The sequence below is a fragment of the Anabrus simplex genome, chromosome 2 (genome assembly GCF_040414725.1).
Source record: "Anabrus simplex isolate iqAnaSimp1 chromosome 2, ASM4041472v1, whole genome shotgun sequence".
Taxonomy (NCBI): Eukaryota; Metazoa; Arthropoda; class Insecta; order Orthoptera; family Tettigoniidae; genus Anabrus; species Anabrus simplex.
Window position 1 is genome coordinate 676,074,556 of NC_090266.1, and position 22,361 is coordinate 676,096,916.

Genomic DNA, 22,361 nt, shown 5'->3' on the forward strand with positions numbered 1-22,361 from the left:
GGAAGTGGAAGCAATGCTGGGACTGAGCTAAGAGCCCCGTGGTCACCAAGCCACGCTCCCAAGTTAGGAGCTCCTGAGGCCCGATTTAGTCACCTTTTATGACAGGAAGGAGATACCGTGGGTGTTATTCTACTGCCCCCACCTACAAGGGGAAATCTATTCTGGGTTTTGACCACGAGGCCCTTAGTGGAGTCTTGAAATTGCTTTCAGTTACTTGTCAGGCTCTCACTTTCATCTATCCTATCCGACCTCCCCTGGCCAACACTTGTTCTTTTCCGACCGCGGCAGCATTAGCGCATTCGAGGCCTAGAATGTTTTTCATTTCCACGCACTTCATGGTCTTCATCTTTCTTTGGCTGATACCTTCATTTTTCGAAGTGTTGAACCCCTTCCATTTGTTTTCTTCTGATTAGTGATTGCCCAGTTGTACTTCCTTTTAAAACAATTAGCACCGCCACCACTTTGTACTATATAGCTGCATAGGTTATCAATAAACTAGTTAAGAGTAGCTAGGAACATCACTCTTGTTGCATATGTGCAGAGTATTTTTGCCTTAGAACACAAAGAAATGACCATATGAATGGATAACAATAGTTATCGTACATAATTGAATGCACTCAACTTAAGAGGCGTTCAGTGTTTGTCAACATATTGGGGTAACCTTTTAGAAACGCTGTATCGGTAATTACTTTCTTAATAAAGAAAACGCTGAAGTTAATTTACTACAACTGCCTTTTAGTACTTTAAGTACAGTACTTCAAGTTCAGTATTTCATGTACCGGTAATCATACTATGACAACATATGTACTGTACAGATTTCTATGTTCTATCAATAAGATTATGTATTTGACAGATGATATTAGTAAGAAACACAGTAAGACCAAGTTGTAAGGAAGTAAAAAAGTAGGACATGAGCTTTTATGTTTATTCTTGTTTCTCAAAAAAAAAAAAAAAAAAATCTCTGTTAATTATCTTCCTATTCAAATATCTGAGAATTAATTCAAGTCATCTAAGTGTTATACAGTTACATATACATGAACAGTAGATGCCCAATTAAATTCTATATGAAAAATAGTATATATATATATATATATGTTGTTTTTATTTCAATTTACGGTACCGAAATCCTCTAAATTCCAAGTGAGTGCGCTAGTAACAACAGCGTAACAACACAGAGATGTATACTCTCTGGAGAGAACAGCTGTTCTTCTCATTGGAACATTCTTTGTAGTGAATAGTTACGCAATGCTGTGACAATTGCATTTTTCCTAATAAAGTAATGTTAAGTACTGGATAAGTATATTTAGTAGCGTGTTCAGAACATAACAGTTGGCGACGAGGTGAAAGTATAAATAAGTATTGCTAATATCCTGCACAGTACTATCAATCGACCACCGAAAATATTTACCGCTGTTTTGACACAATTAGGTTACACTCAGAAGAATGGATTCAGAACAATTTGCTAAACTATTAGATGCTTTCAACCGACAACAACAAACCCTGCTTACTCAGTTTATAACAACATTCCAAAGAGAATCAGGAAGAGAAATCTCGCATTCAGGTAACTGTTCAAGCATACAACCATTTGAAAATTTTGATTCTCGGAAGGAAAAATTTGCATGCTATATGGAGAGGTTTGAGAATTACGTAGCAATGAAAAATATCACAGATGATGAAAAGAAAGCACAGCTACTATGCGTCTCTATAGGTTCTGTGCATTACAATAGTCTATCTGCATTTCTAGGCCCAGAAAAATCGATCAGAACTCAGTCATTTACAGATCTGGTTAAACTGTTCAGCCAAATGCTTGTTCCCAAGAAAAGTGCCATTATTTCTCAGCATTATTTTTTAAATGTCTATCAGAAAGAGGGACAGTCTATCGCCGATTTTGTCGCAACTCTTCAACGTAATTTAGCTGAGTGCGAATTCACAGTCAAATGCCAATGTCAACGTACAGTTTCAATTTCGGATGTATTTCTAAGAGCCCAGTTCATAAGAGGTTTACGAGACAATTGGTTACGCGAACAGCTACTTCAATCTAATATAACCACTTTTGATGAAATCCTAGCTAAGGCAACATTATTGGAAACGTCTAGAATAGAAAGTAGGGAATTTACCAGACAAGCCTTTTCATCGGCATCTGAATTCGACAACAGCGATACATATAAGGTTTCTGCTGGCTCAGATCACCGATCTCGACGGGATCACAGTTTTCGTTATCGTTCACCGAGCCCCAATTATAGCAAGAGTAACCATTCGTTGAGCCCTGACCATTCATGCAACACACGTTCACCGAATCAAAGTATCCGATATGGACAACGTTCTCTCTCTAGTAGAAGAATCAGACCTGATTTCAGAAGATTAGGAATTGATAACCTCTGTTTCCGATGTGCTAAGCCGAATCATCGTGTGTCAGAATGCCGAGTTAGTAGGTATGATATTAGATGTGATTCTTGTGGAAGAGAAGGTCATCTCGCCAAGGTGTGTATCACCAGCCTAATGCGAAATTCAAAATCAAAAGCAGATAGTTCCAGCTCAACTAAGTCAATTTCAGTTATCCCATGTGATGCCCAGGATCATTCATACGGTGTGAGTAAAGCAGAACCTACTTTCTCTCCGTCACATGTAGAATTATTTGAAGTTACTCCCGACTCTGAAAAATATATGGTTACCGTATCACTAAACAATAAGACACAGTGTTTTGAAGTAGACTCTGGTGCATGTTTTACTTTGCTTCCTGAAGATGCATTTAATGAATTGGATCTAGGTTTACCCTTACAACGATCTGTAATTGCCTTTCGTTCATATTCAGGCAATATTATCACACCTATGGGAAAGGTTACAGTCTCAGCTGTATATAAAGACAAGGAAATCCAAGATGATATATATATTGTCCCTAAGGGCTACTCGGCATTACTTGGAAGATTGTGGATTAGGAGACTTGGTATTGAATTAAAGGAAATAGATGCTAGCAAGGAAACTCCACACATGTCATATCCAGTTAACGCTATTTTTTCAGTTGATGACATAATTAATGAATTTCCTGATGTTTTTGAAGAGAGAATTGGACGTGTTCCAAAATTTGAAGTAAAGTTACAGTTACGTGAAGGAGCTAAACCAGTATTTACACGAGAACGGGATGTTCCCTATGCACTTCGTGAACGAGTTGAAAGGGAGCTGGACTCACTAGAAGCAGCTGGTGTCATATCTCCTGTATCATCAAGTGATTGGGGGTCACCGTTGGTCGTCATTCCCAAGCCAGATGGAGGAGTTAGATTATGTGTTGATTACAAATGTGGTGTAAATGAGAAACTTGTTGCTGCAAATTACCCCATAAGGCGAATTGATAATGTGTTGAACAGCCTACGTGATTCCAAATATTTTTGTAAACTGGACTTGTTCAAAGCATTTCTACACTTGGTAGTTGATGATGAAAGTGCTACAATCCAGACTATATCTACACATCGTGGAACATATAGAATGAATCGTCTAAGTTTCGGAATTAAAACAGCGCCATCCGAATTTAACCGAATCATTTCACAAATCCTCAGGGGACTTCCAAAAACAGAAGCCTATTTTGACGACTTAATCGTACATGGATCAACTCTGGAGGAGTGCACACACAATTTACGGTTATGTCTGAAGAGATTATCTGATTTTGATCTGCATATCAACCGAGCTAAGTGTTCTTTCTTTGAAGAGAGAATTGAATATTTGGGCCATGTTATCCAGCATAATACCATTAGTAAGTCCCCAGAAAAAGTTAGAGCTGTTAATGACATGCCTCATCCTACAAGCGTTGATGAACTACGCAGATTTTTGGGACTAATCACCTACTACTCCAGGTTTATACCAGATTTCTCCACCATGTCATATCCATTACGGCTCCTGCTCCGCAAAGGCCAACGTTACATATGGACTTCGGAATGTGAAACCGCATTCCTCAAGTTAAAAGCAGAGTTGTGTAGCGATAGGGTCTTAACGCCCTATGATCCAAAATTACCAATAGTTCTGACGTCAGATGCAAGTCCAACAGGTGTTGCCGCTGTCCTTAGCCATCTAATTGATGGAGAAGAAAGGCCGATTGCGTATGCATCACGATCACTGACTGTATCAGAACAGAACTATAGCCAACTAGACAGGGAGGCTTTGGCAATAATGTTTGCTGTCAACCACTTTTACGCCTATGTTTTTGGCAGGCACTTTACACTAGTGACAGACAATGAACCGCTAACTCGTATTTTTCAGCAAAACAAAGCTCTACCACAGATGACATCTGCTCGTCTACTACGATATGCTTCGTTCTTGTCAGGATTCGATTACACAGTTCAATTTAAGAAGGGTGCAGAGAACCAAAATGTTGACTGTTTATCGCGGGCTTCCCTACAGCAAGTCCATTCTTCAACAGATATCTCCATTGGGGATGAAGTTAACCAGTTATTTACGCACCTAATTTTTCAAATTTCAAGCGAACGAATCACATTTCGCACCATCCAGGACGAAACACGTAAAGATCATGAACTGAGTAAACTTGTTTTTGATTTACAGAATGAACGGATGGTTTCAGAATATACTCTGAATGATGGTGTGCTGTTTAGACAAGATAGAGTTGTTATCCCTTCCAGACTAAGAGATCAGGTTTTAAATGAACTTCACGAAACTCATTTGGGCATCATGAAGATGAAACAGCTGGCCCGTCGCTACGTCTATTGGCCTGGAATTGATCGAGACATTGAACGCCTAGTAAAAGGATGTCAAACATGTGCATTGACAAGAGCAAATCCACCAAAATCACCAGTGCATCCATGGGACGAACCAAAAGAGAACTGGGAAAGAGTGCATATTGATTATGCAGGACCTTTTGAGAACTGCAACTTTCTGATTTGTGTGGACGCCAAATCGAAATGGGCAGAAGTGCAAATTTTACGAGATTCGCCAACAAGTACCTCCACAATCATGTTGCTAAACCGTATATTTGCTTCTCATGGATTTCCAGCAAGCATTGTCTCAGATAATGCAGCCATTTTTCAAAGCAATGAATTTCGCACCTATTGTTCAACAAATGGAATTTTTCAAAAATTCATTGCACCTGGTCACCCAGCCACTAACGGCTTAGCAGAACGACATGTTCAAATATTGAAGAATCGTCTCCGTACTGCCTCTGATGATAATGTCCCAATATACGAGAAAATACAAAATATTCTGTTTCGATACCGTGCTACACCCCTTGCATGTGGAAAGTCACCAGCAGAGCTATACCTGAACCGAAAAATGAGAATTCGCCTTGATGCTTTCTTCCCTACCCGACCTCAACCTTCATTATCGGTAGCCAAACCAGGACGATCGTTTCATGTGGGGGAGAGAGTCCAGGTACGCTTCTTTTGCAATAACAAGTACACTTGGAAATTTGGAAAGGTTGTAAGGAAGTATGGTCAGCGACACTACCTAGTTATTTTGGACGAATCAGGAAGGACACTGAAACGCCATATTGACCAAATGCGTGGGACACTCATTCAACCTAAATCAGTTACATTTGAACCAGCCCAGTCATACAACGTACCTAGAGCTCCAGAATACCATGTCTCGGTTAATCCTGATTTAACACTATCACCACGCCAAGATCCAGCTGTTCCAGTAGAAAATCCATCAACCCCAGATACGACAGAGACACTACGACAGAATACCGATGTTCCAACAAATGTACGTGTCCGTAGATCATCAAGACATACTCGACTGCCTGTGCGGTTCCGTGATTTTGTTTTGTGAACCAACTCAGCTCAACTGTTCTGTGAGAAGTGAAGTACCTTTTTCAAAATTCAATAGATTATCTGGTTTTCCCTTTTTTTTAATTCGTCTATATTCCTTATCTGATAAGTTCACAGCTTCAAAGTGTTTATTTAAAATTCAGTGTATAACACATTTCTAAGTGGGGGAGACTATAGTGTATTTAAAAATAATACAGTGAGTGCGCTAGTAACAACAGCGTAACAACACAGAGATGTATACTCTCTGGAGAGAACAGCTGTTCTTCTCATTGGAACATTCTTTGTAGTGAATAGTTACGCAATGCTGTGACAATTGCATTTTTCCTAATAAAGTAATGTTAAGTACTGGATAAGTATATTTAGTAGCGTGTTCAGAACATAACAAGCTTTTATGTTTATTCTTGTTTCTCAAAAAAAAAAAAAAAAAATCTCTGTTAATTATCTTCCTATTCAAATATCTGAGAATTAATTCAAGTCATCTAAGTGTTATACAGTTACATATACATGAACAGTAGATGCCCAATTAAATTCTATATGAAAAATAGTATATATATATATATGTTGTTTTTATTTCAATTTACGGTACCGAAATCCTCTAAATTCCAATACACTTGCCTTTGGTTACGCTCGCTTAAAGACCCAATATGGCAGCTCCATAAGTAGCATTCATGACTCGACCTCCCTAGACAGACCTTGCATTGACTTAAGTCCTTTTAGCAATTCATTCAGTTTTGCTTATTGCATTTGCATTTAAAAAGTGCCATTCTTTGAAAATTAGCCTTTATTTAGGATATTAAAGTATTTATTGGTAATTGTAGTATATAATGCATTTACATTAATAGAAACACATTCAGTCTCTGAAAATTAAAACAAAACAAATTTTTTGAAAGTGTGAAGGTTATCTAGGTCAACAAGTGTTTACATAATCACATACTAATACTGAAATATCACCAGAAGAGGAAAAAATCAAGAAATATTTACATTAGCCAATCCTCCCTAATATCAGTATAGAACATTTTTTAGAGTTACCATGTTTATTCTTTTAAAACTGACCATTAAAACCCTGGATAGTATAATCAGTCTTCATCACCCTCATCCTCCAAAACCATCCACATTGCTCCTTTGTAGAATATCTGTATAAAAATAGTCTACCTCCTTATCCTGTGGAATGAATGGTAGGAGCTGCTCAGTATCCTTCAAGTTTTTAGTGTGGATGGGAACAGAACCCTCAGGGTAGGCCAAGTGATGTGGAAGCATAATGTCTCCTATACCTGGCTGAATTAGCTTAAATGTGTTTTTCACAAAACTCCCAATGTAGGGAGAAACAACACCACATCCAGGACTTACTACCTTTTAACACACTATGAAAAAACTGACTACCGCGAATATGTTTGAGATTGTCCCGGATTTAATGCCTTTTAACACTAAAGGATGGGTATAACCCAGCGGAACAGATTCATATATATAAATAAGTGAAAACCGCCAAAATGTGGATTTACACCCTTTTAGCAATTCACGGATCAATTATTCAATGTATGTTAATGCAATTTTTTAATATGTAAAATAGATGCTTGTAATTTTTTGATGAAATGAATGTGGTACAATTGCAACGTACCTACTAATGTCCACATTTTTCTCTAAACTTTCAAAATATGGTGGTCTGCCTGCCCCAGTGCCACATTAAAGACATGATCTTTAATGTTTTCAACTTTTTTCTTGTATGTTAGAAACGTCTATTTTTGTGCATTATTAGTGTGTTTTGCCTCCTACAGAACCTGTGGTTTGAAGTTTATATCATAATTTCTACTCTATTTTATTTAACTGGAGTGAAGAAGACTTGTTACCACACAATCTACCATTACATGTAACCAATCTCATGATTAAACCCGTATTGAATTTGCTATAATATGCTTACAATATTGTGATTTTTTATATCCCACCTTTTCAATACAATTGGTTTTATGTTGTTAGATCATAATGCTACAACACTGTTTTATAGGGATATGTTTCGCTTGAATTTCAAGCATCCTCAGCCTATATAATCATCTCAAGGTTAAGACCTGTCGTATTTGATTAGTTTTGACAAATTTGTGCTTAATTATAATTCTAACAATAAAGTAATAAAATATATAAGCATAGGCATTTATGAACACATTAATAGTTTAACAATATGAATGACTATACTAAAATTGGAATAACCATTAATTCTAATATTGACATCCAAAACACAGTGTCTTCAAATGTTGAAAATTTGGCTAAAATTGTTTTCTCCAAGTTCTAGTTTATTAAAAACAATTGTAATTTGACTTCTATGTTAAAACTTGAGTCGTAATTATAGTTAAAACTTATTGGTGTCTTAAGATTAAAATCTTGGATCCGTTTGGAATTCAGCTTCTTGTTTTAATTTTGAGGCTTGCTACTGTAATTTAATAATTTAAATTAATTTAATAACTTAATAATTTAAATTTAAATGGTAATTTAAGACACCAATAAGTTTTAACTATAATTACGACTCAAGTTTTAACATAGAAGTCAAATTACAATTGTTTTTAATAAACTAGAACTTTGAGAAAACAATTTTAGCCAAATTTTCAACATTTGAAGACACTGTGTTTTGGATGTCAATATCTTTAGAATTAATGGTTATTCCAATTTTAGTATAGTCATTCATATTGTTAAACTGTTGATGTGTTCATAAATTCCTATGTTTATATATTTTATTACTTTATTGTTAGAATTATAATTAAGCACAAATTTGTCAAAACTAATCAAATACGACAGGTCTTAACCTTGAGATGATTATATAGGCTGAGGATGCTTGAAATTCAAGCGAAACATATCCCTATAAAACAGTGTTGTAGCATTATGATCTAACAACATAAAACCAATTGTATTGAAAAGGTGGGATATAAAAAAATCACAATATTGTAAGCATATTACACAATCTACCATGATTGGAATAGTGGCAAAAACTGAATACATTAATGCAATGATACTTAACCAAGCAACAATAGATTGTAAGCCACAAATTGGGTGGGCACCCTTCAAAGCTCAATAAATTATGATTTATTTGTGACCTTAATTTCAACTGCAATGTGTGGGGTTACTCTCACAAGCCAGTATAGTTGGGAATGATACAAATAGACCTCCACGAAAATTAGTATTTTAAGTGTTCGCTTGGAGATATACTTCGTAGTATTTTAAATGTTCGGTTGAAGATATACTTCGTGAGATAGCTTCAGTTTTTATTAGTACATTTCAATGTCTTATGTTCTTATATCTTCTTTCTGCTGTGTATGTCTTATAATAGTTATACTGTTGCTTACTCTGTGGAAATAACTCCCATATTTTGTGTTTCAGGAACTATGGTTAAAATGGAGCACTTTTCCCCCGTATGTGCAGTGACGTATTGTGTGATTGTACCAGGTGCAGCGAAGCTTAAGAACATGTGAAATTAGTGTGGAATACGTGAAGTTACAAACACTGGGGAGAGATTCATCTTAGCTGCACTTGTTTTCTTCCTAGTCACCTATATGTATATCGCTGACTTACAAACATGTGTAAGATTAAACAATGAACGTTGGAACATCTTTGCCCCTATGCTCAGTTGGTCAGAGCAATGGGAGACTTTACACTTTACCAGGCAGTGCACCCTTATACTCCACATGCTCAGGATGAGCTTGCCCTGCAGGTTGATGATGTACTGGAGATTCCACAAGGCAGCACGCTGGTTAAGAATGGAGAATCAGTTGCAACTCCTAATGGCTGGTTACATGCATTCAACAGGCGCTCTGGAGTGGAAGGCTATGTACCTAGTAAGTAGACTAATTTTTAAATTTTACCTCAGAGTGTTGTCTTACTGCCTGTACATTGTCGTATGTCTTTGTTTTAAAATTGCACATAGAAAGTGATGTTATTAAGTGATAGTTTTTAGAAGGAAATGTACTGAATTATCTGAAGTCAGGATTTTGTTTTTCCTTCTGAATTTCTGTTCCAGTATTGTTGCTAACCTGCTTTTGATAGTTAACTCAATCTAGATCAGTCATCAGACAACTTACTGTGGCAAGAAGTCGGAAGGGAGCACAGTGACAACGACCTCTATTTGTGATTTCGGGAGATAGACTTCAGTCACAGTGTTGACCATTCTTTAAAAAAATTTCAGTCACAGTGTTGACCATTCTTTAAAAAATTTCGAGATAGACTTCAATCAGTCAATCAATCACTACTGATCTGCATTTAGGGCAGTCGCCCAGGTGACAGATTCCCTATCTGTTGTTTTCCTAGCTTTTTCTTAATGATTGCAAAGAAATTGGAAATTTATTGAACATCTCCCTTGGTAAGTTATTCCAATCCCTAACTCCCCTTCCTATAAACGAATATTTGCCCCAATTTGTCCTCTTGAATTCCAACTTTATCTTCATATTGTGATCTTTCCTACTTTTAAAGACACCATCCAAACTTATTCGTCTACTGATGTCCTCCCACGCCATCTCTCCACTGACAGCTCGGAACATTCCACTTAGTCGAGCAGCTCGTCTCCTTTCTACCAAGTCTTCCCAGCCCAAACTGCAACATTTTTGTAACGCTACTCTTTTGTCGGAAATCGCCCAGAACAAATCGAGCTGCTTTTCTTTGGATTTTTTCCAGTTCCTGAATCAAGTAATCCTGGTAAAGTTCCCATATACTGGAACCATACTCAAGTTGAGGTCTCACCAGAGACAAATTTGCTCTCTCCTTTACATCCTTACTGCAACCCCTAAATACTCTCATAACCATGTGCAGAGATCTGTACCCTTTATTTACAATCATATTTATGTGATTACCCCAATGAAGATCTTTCCTTATATTTATACCTAGGTATTTACAATGATCCCCAAAGGGAACTTGCACCCCATCAACGCAGTAATTAAAACTGAGAGGACTTTTCGTATTTGTGAAACTTACAACCTGACTTTTATCCCCATTAATCATCATATCATTGCCTACTGTCCATCTCACAACATTATCGAGGTCATTTTGCAGTTGCTCACAATCTTGTAACTTATTTATTACTCTGTACAGAATAACATCATCTGCGAAAAGTCTTATCTCTGATTCCACTTCTTTACACATATCATTGATATATGTAAGAAAATATAAAGGTCCAATAATACTGCCTTGAGGAATTCCCCTCTTAATTTTTACAGGGACAGATAAAGCTTCACCTACTCTAATTCTCTGGGTTCAATTTTCTAGAAACAGAGCCACCCATTCAGTCACTCTTTTGTCAAGTCCAATTGCACTCATTTTGGCCAGTAGTTTCCCATGATTTACCCTATCAAATGCCTTAGATAAGTCAATCGCAGTACAGTCCAACTGACCTCCTGAGAATCCAGGATATCTGCTATATCTTGCTGGAATCCTACAAGTTGGGCTTCAGTGGAATAACCTTTCCTAAACCCAAACTGCCGTCTGTCAAACCAATTATTAATTTTACAAACATGTCTTATATAATCAGAAAGAATGTTTTCCCAAAGCTTACATACAACGCATGTCAAACTGACTGGCCTGTAATTTTCAGCTTTATGCCTATCACCCTTTCCCTTATATACAGGGGCTACTATAGCAACTCTCCATTCATTTGGTAAAGTTCCTTCTTGCAAACAAAAATCAAACAAGTACTTCAGATATGGTACTATATCCCAACCCATTGTCTTTAGTATATCCCCCGAAACCTTATCAATTCCAGCAGCTTTTCTAGTTTTCAACTTTTGTATCTTCAGTCACAGTGTTGACCATTCTTAAATTTGTTTTTTTCCCATTTCAGTTCCAGGCAAATACTGGAATGATGATTTTGTCTTAGACGGTCTCCTTCGTAGTTGCCTGCTGCTGGATACACCAGTACAGACACAACAACAATGCTGATTGTCGAGACTGGTTTCACAATAACATACTTGGGACTGGCTAGGAAATTTCTGGATAGTAAGAAAATTACCTTTGTGTGGAAGAGTCGAGGAACAGTTTGTTGTATATGGTTATGGCCTGTTATAACGATGCTGTATTAGAAATGAGACTTGCAGAATTCCAGTCTTTCCATTGTGTGAAGGACATTCAACACACTCTTTTGATTAACTCGTACTATTTCACAAGTGCTAAGATTATTGCGAAGTCGGTGTCCTGATACTGTAGCTTATATCAGGCAGAAACAATTACATTCTTTGAAAAACTGCAGTTTTCTTGTTTTCACTAACATTTTAGCATGCCAGTGTTGTTTTTAACACCATCCTTTGTCTTTAGATTTATATTAAATATTATTCTTCACTTCTCTGCTCTTATTTGTGATGAATTTTGATCGATATAATCATTGTGTAGATAATCTTGCAGTTGGATTTGATGTTGTAGATCCATAACCTTTTCAAACTGTCTTTTGGAGCTTGTACCTAGTTACAAATATATTTTCCTAGGCTTACAGTTTGTTGCCTTGTCAACGAATTAATCAATGATGATTTTTAATGAATATTAGCTGATGTACCCGTGCTTCGCTAAGGGATTCTCAGAAAGACTGTCTTTGTGGTTTTCATAATTGAAGTCAACAAAGGTCATGACAAAAACGTCAGTAGGAAAGCAAAATAATCATATAAAGTACTAGATCAAAGGAAAAAGCGCACATTTTCTCACTTTAACAAACAGCACTACGATGCCAATGTAACGGTCCAAAGTCACAGAGGTGGAATGACCAGGCCCCAGACAGCTGTGAACACTCCTCTGCCATTATTCTGATAAATATGCACACTGCTCATTCAAATCAATTCCTCAGTGTAGAGATTGAATAGCTCGAATGCTATGATGAACCAGTGTGTTATGTACCAGTAGTATCAGAAAATTAATGAACCAGAGGAATGGCATGCTAAAGAAGAAAGTTATCTAACTCCACAGCTACTTCCCGCCAATATTCAGGCAGGCTGTTAAACTCGGTACAACCAGACGTGTTGGCCGCGTGGTTAGGGGCGTGCAGCTGCGAGCTTGCATCCAGAAAATAGTGGATTTGAACCCCACTGTCGGCAGCCCTGAAGATGGTATTCCTTGGTTTCCCATTTTCACACAAGGCAAATGCTGGGGCTGTGCCTTAGTTAAGGCCAAGGCCGCTTCTTTCACACTCCTAGCACTTTCCTACCCCGTTGCCGCCATAAGACCTATCTGTATCGGTGTAATGTAAAGCAAATTTTTAAAAAATACTCAGTACGGAGCAGTAATCCTATCTATCGGAGATGAGTGGCAACAGAAGACACAAAGCACATCACAGCAAACAATGTTCAGTGCAATGTTATTGTTGATCAATTGTATGAGTTTTCTATATTGTAGGCCTTCACATTTAGTTTTCTTTCGACTCTGTGATATTAGGGCGTCTTATATAGTTATTTATAGCGTTGACTGTAGTTCTTTATTCTCTGACTTTACATACTGATTTTCATTCTGTTTTCCCATTTTCTCTTGACTGGGTGCTGATATGGACTTAGTAACAAAAATCCAAATTCATGAATATCTCATGGTTCATGTTTGTGGGTTACTGTAGTCACGTCCTAGTTCGTGAACCATGGGCAACGGCTGAGTGGCCTAGTAAGTGGTCCTGAGAGTCGGGATACCAGTTGCTATGGAATGGGAGTGGGCATCTCGGACATATTCTGAGTCGTGGTCCTCCTTGTGCTCAGGCGGCCAGGACTACACAATTCACCGGTGGTCCATAACCCGTTAGAGGAGAGATCCTCACTTGGACTATGTGCAAGTAGGGCAGCATCCTGCTTCATGAATTTACCGAGCTCAGAACACTTTAAGCAAGCCTCGGACCTATGGGAGTAATGGAGTCCCACTCCCATTTGACAGGCGAGGGACTCCTTGGAAACAACTTGGTGAACGAAATGGAATTCGATGGGGAGCTATCAATATTAATGGGGCTTATGGAAGAAAGAAGGTAGAACTTGCTGAGTCAGCAAAGAGGATGCATCTGGATGTGCTAGGAGTAAGTGATATTCGGGTAAGGGGAGATAAGGAGGAAGAGATAGGAGATTATAAAGTGTACTTGACGGGTGTTAGAAAGGGAAGGGCAGAGTCTGGGGTAGGGTTCTTTATCAGGAATACCATTGCACGCAACATAGTTTCTGTTAGGCACGTAAATGAGCGAATGATGTGGGTAGATTTGTCAGTGGGAGGAATTAGGACAAGAATTGTGTCCGTGTATTCACCATGTGAGGGTGCAGATGAGGATGAAGTTGACAAGTTTTATGAAGCATTGAGTGACATCGTGGTCAGGGTCAACAGCAAGGATAGAATAGTGCTAATGGGCGATTTCAATGCGAGAGTTGGGAATAGAACTGAAGGATACGAAAGGGTGATTGGTAAATGTGGGGAAGATATGGAAGCTAATGGGAATGGGAAGCGTTTGCTGGACTTCTGTGCTAGTATGGGTTTAGCTGTTACAAATACATTCTTCAAGCATAAGGCTATTCACCGCTACACATGGGAGGCTAGGGGTACCAGATCCATAATAGACTATATCTTAACAGACTTTGAATACAGGAAATCTGTTAGGAATGTACGAGTTTTTCGGGGATTTTTCGATGATACAGACCATTATCTGATCTGTAGTGAACTAAGTATCTCTAGGCCTAGGGTAGAGAAAATGAAATCTGTCTGCAAACGAATAAGGGTAGAAAATCTCCAGGATGAGGAAATTAGACAGAAGTACATGGATATGATTAGTGAGAAGTTTCGAACAGTAGACAGTAAGCAGGTTCAGGATATAGAAAGTGAATGGGTGGCATACAGGGATGCTGTAGTAGAAACAGCAAGGGAATGCCTAGGAACAACTGTGTGTAAAGATGGGAAAAGGCGAACATCTTGGTGGAATGATGAAGTGAGAGCAGCCTGTAAACGTAAAAAGAAGGCTTATCAGAAATGGCTCCAAACAAGGGCCGAGGCAGACAGGGATTTGTACGTAGATGAAAGAAACAGAGCGAAACAAATAGTTGTTGAATCCAAAAAGAAGTCATGGGAAGATTTTGGTAATAACCTGGAAAGACTAGGTCAAGCAGCAGGGAAACCTTTCTGGACAGTAATAAAGAATCTTAGGAAGGGAGGGAAAAAGGAAATGAACAGTGTTTTGAGTAATTCAGGTGAACTCATAACAGATCCCAGGGAATCACTGGAGAGGTGGAGGGAATATTTTGAACATCTTCTCAATGTAAAAGGAAATCATCATGGTGGTGTTGCAAACAGTCAAGGTCATGGGGAGGAGGAAAATGATGTTAGTGAAATTATGCTTGAGGAAGTGGAAAGGATAGTAAATAAACTCCATTGTCATAAGGCAGCAGGAATAGATGAAATTAGACCTGAAATGGTGAAGTATAGTGGGAAGGCAGGGATGAAATGGCTTCATAGAGTAGTAAAATTAGCGTGGAGTGTTGGTAAGGTACCTTCAGATTGGACAAAAGCAGTAATTGCACCTATCCATAAGCAAGGGAACAGGAAGGATTGCAACAACTATCGAGGTATTTCATTGATTAGTATACCAGGCAAAGTATTCACAGGCATCTTGGAAGGGAGGGTGCGATCAGTCGTTGAGAGGAAGTTGGATGAAAACCAGTGTGGTTTCAGACCACAGAGAGGCTGTCAGGATCAGATTTTCAGTATGCGCCAGGTAATTGAAAAATGCTACGAGAGGAATAGGCAGTTGTGTTTATGTTTCGTAGATCTAGAGAAAGCATATGACAGGGTACCGAGGGAAAAGATGTTCGCTATACTGGGGGACTATGGAATTAAAAGTAGATTATTAAAATCAATCAAAGGCATTTATGTTGACAATTGGGCTTCAGTGAGAATTGATGGCAGAATGAGTTCTTGGTTCAGGGTACTTACAGGAGTTAGACAAGGCTGTAATCTTTCACCTTTGCTGTTCGTAGTTTACATGGATCATATGCTGAAAGGTATAAAATGGCAGGGAGGGATTCAGTTAGGTGGAAATGTAGTAAGCAGCCTGGCCTATGCTGACGACTTGGTCTTAATGGCAGACTGTGCCGAAAGCCTGCAGTCTAACATCTTGGAACTTGAAAATAGGTGCAATGAGTATGGTATGAAAATTAGCCTCTCGAAGACTAAATTGATGTCAGTAGGTAAGAAATCCAACAGAATTGAATGTCAGATTGGTGATACAAAGCTAGAACAGGTCGATAATTTCAAGTATTTAGGTTGTGTGTTTTCCCAGGATGGTAATATAGTAAGTGAGATTGAATCAAGGTGTAGTAAAGCTAATGCAGTGAGCTCGCAGTTGCGATCAGCAGTATTCTGTAAGAAGGAAGTCAGCTCCCAGACGAAACTATCTTTACATCGGTCTGTTTTCAGACCAACTTTGCTTTATGGGAGCGAAAGCTGGGTGGACTCAGGATATCTTATTCATAAGTTAGAAGTAACAGACATGAAAGTAGCAAGAATGATTGCTGGTACAAACAGGTGGGAACAATGGAAGGAGGGAACTCGGAATGAGGAGATAAAGGCTAATTTAGGAATGAACTCGATGGATGAAGCTGTACGCATAAACCGGCTTCGGTGGTGGGGTCATGTGAGGCGAATGGAGGAGGATAGGTTACCTAGGAGAATAATGGACTCTGTTATGGAGGGTAAGAGAAGTAGAGGGAGACCAAGACGACGATGGTTAGACTCTGTTTCTAACGATTTAAAGATAAGAGGTATAGAACTAAATGAGGCCACAACACTAGTTGCAAATCGAGGATTGTGGCGACGTTTAGTAAATTCTCAGAGGCTTGCAGACTGAACGCTGAAAGGCATAACAGTCTATAATGATAATGTATGTATGTATGTATGTATGAATATCTCTGTAATCATGCCGGTACGGTAAAAATGTATAAGACATAAATGATCGGAAATTTAATAGGTACTTTATAACTTCAGTTGTGTAGTATTTATCAATACGACCACTAATAACATAAATATTTGAGATTTACATTTTAGGCCTTGCCGTAAACTACCATTTTTCTCTGCGTGAATAATATTATTTATGGCCTAGATTGTAGCGAATTATTCCCAGACTTTGCATCCTCGTGATGCGTGTACATACATACAGACAGACAGAAATTACGGAAAATTAAAAAGTGCATTTCCTTGTTACTTTGGACACGACTTATTCAGAAATATCATCCTTTTTCAATTCTGAGCAATGTACAGACAAAACTCTTATTTTATATATGTGACAGGTTTTGCAGGGGGGGGGGGGGAAAGAAAAAAATGTGTTTTATTTAGACTGGTGGACTTGTAGAAAACAGTCGTTTGGAAATGTAACTACGTATATTTTATAACATTGAAAATTGTAGGGGGTTGTTTTCATTATTGTTGGGTGATATTTTGTAACATCGTGAAACTTTTGTGACTTTGTGACTTGCCCCTTTTTGAGAACAATTGAACGAGAAATGCAACTATCCAAGCTAAGGGCACCATTCTTTAAGTTGACTTAAAAACAAAAATTTATAAGAAAGCTCGGACGGACTCTCATCACACTCATCATTAAGCAGGAGAATTAGAAATCACAAGGCTAATTAAGGCAGACTGATTAAAATGAACCAAGAAAGTAACATTTATTATACTGAATTTTAAAAAATGACGACGGTTTTACGAGAAATGAATTTAACAAAAAGAATCAAATGACTCTACCTCGCGGAAACTTGCAATAATTTTAACTCGCTTGCTCACCATGTGGTCTTGTTCTGCTGGTCCTTGGAAAGCCTCCGTCCTTGTAGCTGGGACATCACCGGTCGTCTTTGAGATACCTCCATCTGCCGCCAAGTACCATTCCTGCCTTGCCCAGTGCATCAACCACTAACAGGATGATGGCTTCGAAACTACCACTCCCTGTTATGCTTTATTCCATATATTATAGATGAGCCCTGAATCACTGTTAGAAAAACCCCCACCGAGTTCGATAGCTGCAGCCGCTTAAGTGCGGTCAGTATCCAGTATTCGGGAGATAGTAGGTTTGAACCCCATTGTCAGCAGCCCTGAAAATGGTTTTCCGTGGTTTCCCATTTTCACACTAGGCAAATGCTGGGGCTATACCTTAAGGCCACGGCCGCTTCCCACTCCTAACCCTTTCCTGTCCCACCGTCACCATAAGACGTATCTGTGTCGGTGCGATGTAAAGCAACTAGCCAGCAGAAAAACCCCCTTGGGTTATGCGGTGAGGATGTTGAATTAACAATCCTTCCAACTTTACTGAAAATGTGTACCATAGTTTCATTTCTAGCTAGTTTAATGCTACCTATTGTTTTAGACTGGTACAAACCGGTCTAGTATTATAGCTGTTTGTACTTCCTGATGAGAGTGGTTATACGCCCATCATTCAGAAATTCCTAAGTACCACGTTGTGGTAACGAAGTGAAGAATGAAGTGATAAACTATCAAACTAGTCCACTATGGTACATCAACCATACGACAAGTCCTCAGACCTAAAGCAAAATACAAGATAGAATCGAATCGAAACTAATGAAGCCAAGAGCTCCAACACGCCCTTAAGTAAGCTTTACTGGCTCTAATTACAGGTCGAAACGCGTGGTCCAATCAGGTAACACGTCTCTCCATACTCCAGATATCGAAAATGAAGGTTCCCCTCCGATGCTATCAACTGTACTTGTATTAGCCATTCCACTCAGTATCCATGGCAACGTGACGCTCCTTTGAAAATGTAGGCAGTGACCAGTTTGAATTACTCAACTCGGAACACAGTAGGTGCGGTTACAACGCCTGGATACGTGCCGGCTTTTTCCAAGAATTGAGTTCTAAATTTGTCACTTCTTCTTCCTCAATCATGTGGCAAGATAGAGGAAAATCTACTGCAAAATTTACACAAATGTCGCAAGAATCTATGTTAATTTAAGGATATTCAGACCTTGTTTACAAGTCGTAGTTACAAAGTAATGAAATGATAGTGAGCAAATGATCAAACATGAATTATAATAAAATTACGTGCGAAGATGTCATGACGTCAAATATACCATTCCTGAATTAATTAAACATAATATAATTAACATAATTACACTGTGATGTCTGGAACGTTACAATTTGGACTTAGAGAACAGGGGGTGTCTGCCCCTGTCGATTCTAGAAGCATGTTCTAGTTGTTTACTCATTTCTGAACATTGAAAGTTCTTGATAAATATTTCAGTTGGAGGAAGTAACTGGGGTTTTGATTAGTGGATCTGGGTGGCGAGAGGTAAGCTTCTGTGGCCTGTTTGGTTACCTGGTGATCGGACTGGGGCCAGCCTCGGCCTCCTTAAGAGAGCGAGGCAAGATTTCGTGGTCTTTTTGGTTCTCGTCAGTCTAGCGAGCAGATCCACTTCGGCGATCCTCCCACACGGGATGGCCTGCCTTGGGGTAAGCACTGTTGGTTTCATTTCCATCTTAATTTATATTTAATAGTTTGCTTTTCTTTCCGCATAGGAGTTTACCCCTACCCGCCCTGTCTCACCACTCAATTATTAAGATGCTTTAGCTATTTCAGCTGGGCCCCCACTGTTGATTTTGGAGACAATTCCCATTTTCTTTGCTTTGGTAATTGTATAATTAATGGATACATTTCATTTCCCTCGGGGTTGCCTCCCGTAACTTTGTGTCACTTGATGTATGCTAGTTGTTCCTCTACCCCACACCAGAAGTGTTTTTGGTTGGGAGTAAATTCAGGTAGCCCCTGTGTCAAGTTTTCGTATTTCCGGTGTCCCTCTTGTTTCTATTATGTATTATTTTAACATCATGTGGTTCCTATTACCTTTAATCATTGTACTCTGAAGGTTGCAGTCTGTTAAAGTATCTTTTTGGTTAGCCTCTTTGACTTAAGGGAATAGCCCTTGGTAAATTACACCTAAACTCGTATGTTTTGGCCCATGATAACCTGAATTTTGAATTGATGAATTTTGTTTGTAATGTTTATTTTGAAGGAAAAAATCACATATCAAGGGATTACCATTGATTTTTCTTAAAATCCGCAACTTACATATCCCCGTGGCCCTGGTGAGGTTCCCACACCTGCTCCATAACCTTTCTTATAGTCGTCACGTTGCCCAACCTGATGTTTATTTTATGATGCAGTCTGGTGTTTTTGCTTGTCTTAAAGATGTCCAAATTCCATGTAATTTAAATTTTTATTATTATTATTATTATTATTATTATTATTATTATTATTATTATTATTATTATTTACTATCTGTTGTGTAACTGGAACCCAGTTGCAATGTATAGAAGTATTGTTTGAGTCGTGAGTCTTGGGACTGATTTGATGCAGTACTCCATGCTGCCATATACTGTGACAATCTCATCTCTTTGTAACTATTGCATTGTACATAGGCCTGTACTGTACTCTTGTATTGAAGAGGAGAATAATTTCTTCTTCTTCTGGTCGGCGCTACAGTCCTTGTAGGTCCTTGGCCTCCTTTATCACCTGCCTCCATTCATCTCGGTCCTCAGCTTTTCTTCTCCAACGTTTAACTCCTAACTTTCTAAGGTCATCCTCAACATCATCAATCCATCTTTTCCTGGGTCTTCCTCTCCTCCTCCTTCCATCAAGTTTCCCTATAAACACCTTTTTAACGGTGCTGGTTTCTGCCATTCTCTGAACATGACCGGCCCACCTAATTCTTCCCTGCTTAATTTTAGTAACAATGTCTGGCTGGCCAAACAGTCCTTGCAGCTCTACATTTGTCCTCATTCTCCACCCATCCTGCTCTCTTACTGCACCGAATATCTTTCTCAATATCTTCCTTTCCCACCGTAACAGCCACTGTACTTCTCTGGAGGTCATCACCCAGCATTCTGATCCATACATAACTATTGGTCTTAGTACTATTGTGTATATTTTAATTTTTGTATTCCTGCTGACATTCCTGGATTTAAACATATTTTGCAAGGCGTAAAAGCATCAGTTTCCACTTGTTATCCTCTCCTGTATTTCCACGGAGGTGTTATTGTCCTCTGTTATTATAGAGCCTAGATATTTGAAAGATGTGACTCTTTGATATTCCTTCCCATTTAATCTTACTGGGGTCCTTCCTCTTACTCCCTCTGTATCTCCCATCTTCATATATTTTGTTTTGTTTATATTCACTTCTAGTCCTAGGTCCCGTGCTTTCTCTTCTAATACTGAGTAGCTCTCTTCAAGAGCTCTTTCATTTCTTGCAATTATTGCTACATCATCAGCATATGCTATCACTTGTACTAATCTGTTCAAAATGGTTCCCCCTGGGTTGATGGGCAATTGACGGATTACTTTTTCCAATGCTAGGTTAAAAAGCAGTATGGAAAGTACATCTCCCTGTCTTAGTCCTCTCTCCACTAAAAACTCCTCTGACAGATCTTGCTCCACTCTCACCTTGCATACTGTTGTTTTCAAAGTCATTTCTGTTAATCTAATCAATTTCCTTGGGATTCCAAATTCTTTCATAATCTTGTAAATTTTACTCCTATCTAGACTGTCATATGCCTGTTTAAAATCCACATACAGCTGATGTAGCTGTTTGTCATATTCATAAAATTTCTCTAGTACTTGTCGTAATATAAATATCTGATCCAGAGTAGAGCGATGTTTTCTAAAACCTGCTTGGTAATCCCCTAATATTCTTTCCATCCATAATTCCAATCTTAAGGCTAGTACCTTACCAAAAACCTTGTACGTTCCATCCAGCAAGGTGATCCCTCGATAATTTCCACATACTGCCTTATCTCCCTTTTTATGTATTGGGTAAATTATACCCAATGTCCAATCCTTGGATATTTCCTCCTTTGTCCAAACCTCCTTAATCAATTCATAAACAGCCTTTTCTATTCCCTCTCCCCCATATCTCAACAGCTCTGACTCCATTCCATCTTCACCTGGGGCTCTATTATTCTTTAATGCATTAATTGCAGCTTTGACCTCTTCTAAGTCTGGCTGTTTTACTGATTCCTCTTCCAATTCTCTTTCTTCCCCATCAACATTTATATTTTCCTCCTCTCTATCATCTTCATTATTTCCATTGAGTAACTCGTAAAAATACTCCTGCCATCTTCCAAGCACTTTGCTTTTATCACCCAGAAGGTTTCCATCTTTATCCTTGAAGAAAACAGCTCTTGGTTGAAATCCTCTCTTAAGGTCTTTTGTACTTTCATAGAACTTTCGTACCTCGTTTCTATCCTTCATTTCATCCAGTTCTTCGATTCTCTTTCTTTCAAAAGCTCTTTTCTTATATCTACATATCTTATCTGCTCTTCTTCGTTTCTCTCTATACTCTTCTACTGTTTGTCTTGTTCTCCTTTGGAGCATTCTGTTCCTAGCATCATTCCTCTCTTGGATTAATGTTGAACATTCCTCATCAAACCATTCTGCTTTCTTTACCAATTTCTTCTTTCCCAGGGTACTATCTGCAACTTCACTGATAGTTGTTTTCAGTATCTCCCATTTATCTTCCACTTCTCCTTTCTCCCATAATTCCCTTTTTATTTCCAAAGATTCAGCCATTTTCTTTTTGTATTTCTCTTGCAATTCCTCATTTTTTAGACCTTCAATATTGTGCTTTGCCTTTCTTGTTA

General features: G+C 38.5%; 1 protein-coding gene across 2 annotated transcripts in view; it reads left to right on the forward strand.

Annotated features, from left to right (window-relative positions):
• The window catches only part of Pi3K21B (phosphatidylinositol 3-kinase regulatory subunit alpha), a 919,547-nt gene that overhangs the window by 55,893 nt on the left and 841,293 nt on the right, over positions 1 to 22,361 (forward strand). For both annotated transcript variants that reach the window (XM_067141251.2, XM_068226250.1), the window contains one exon: positions 9,126 to 9,580. In XM_067141251.2, the coding sequence (XP_066997352.2) occupies positions 9,385 to 9,580 (196 nt within the window). In that variant the 5' untranslated portion in view covers positions 9,126 to 9,384. The remainder of the gene's footprint in view (positions 1 to 9,125; positions 9,581 to 22,361) is intronic.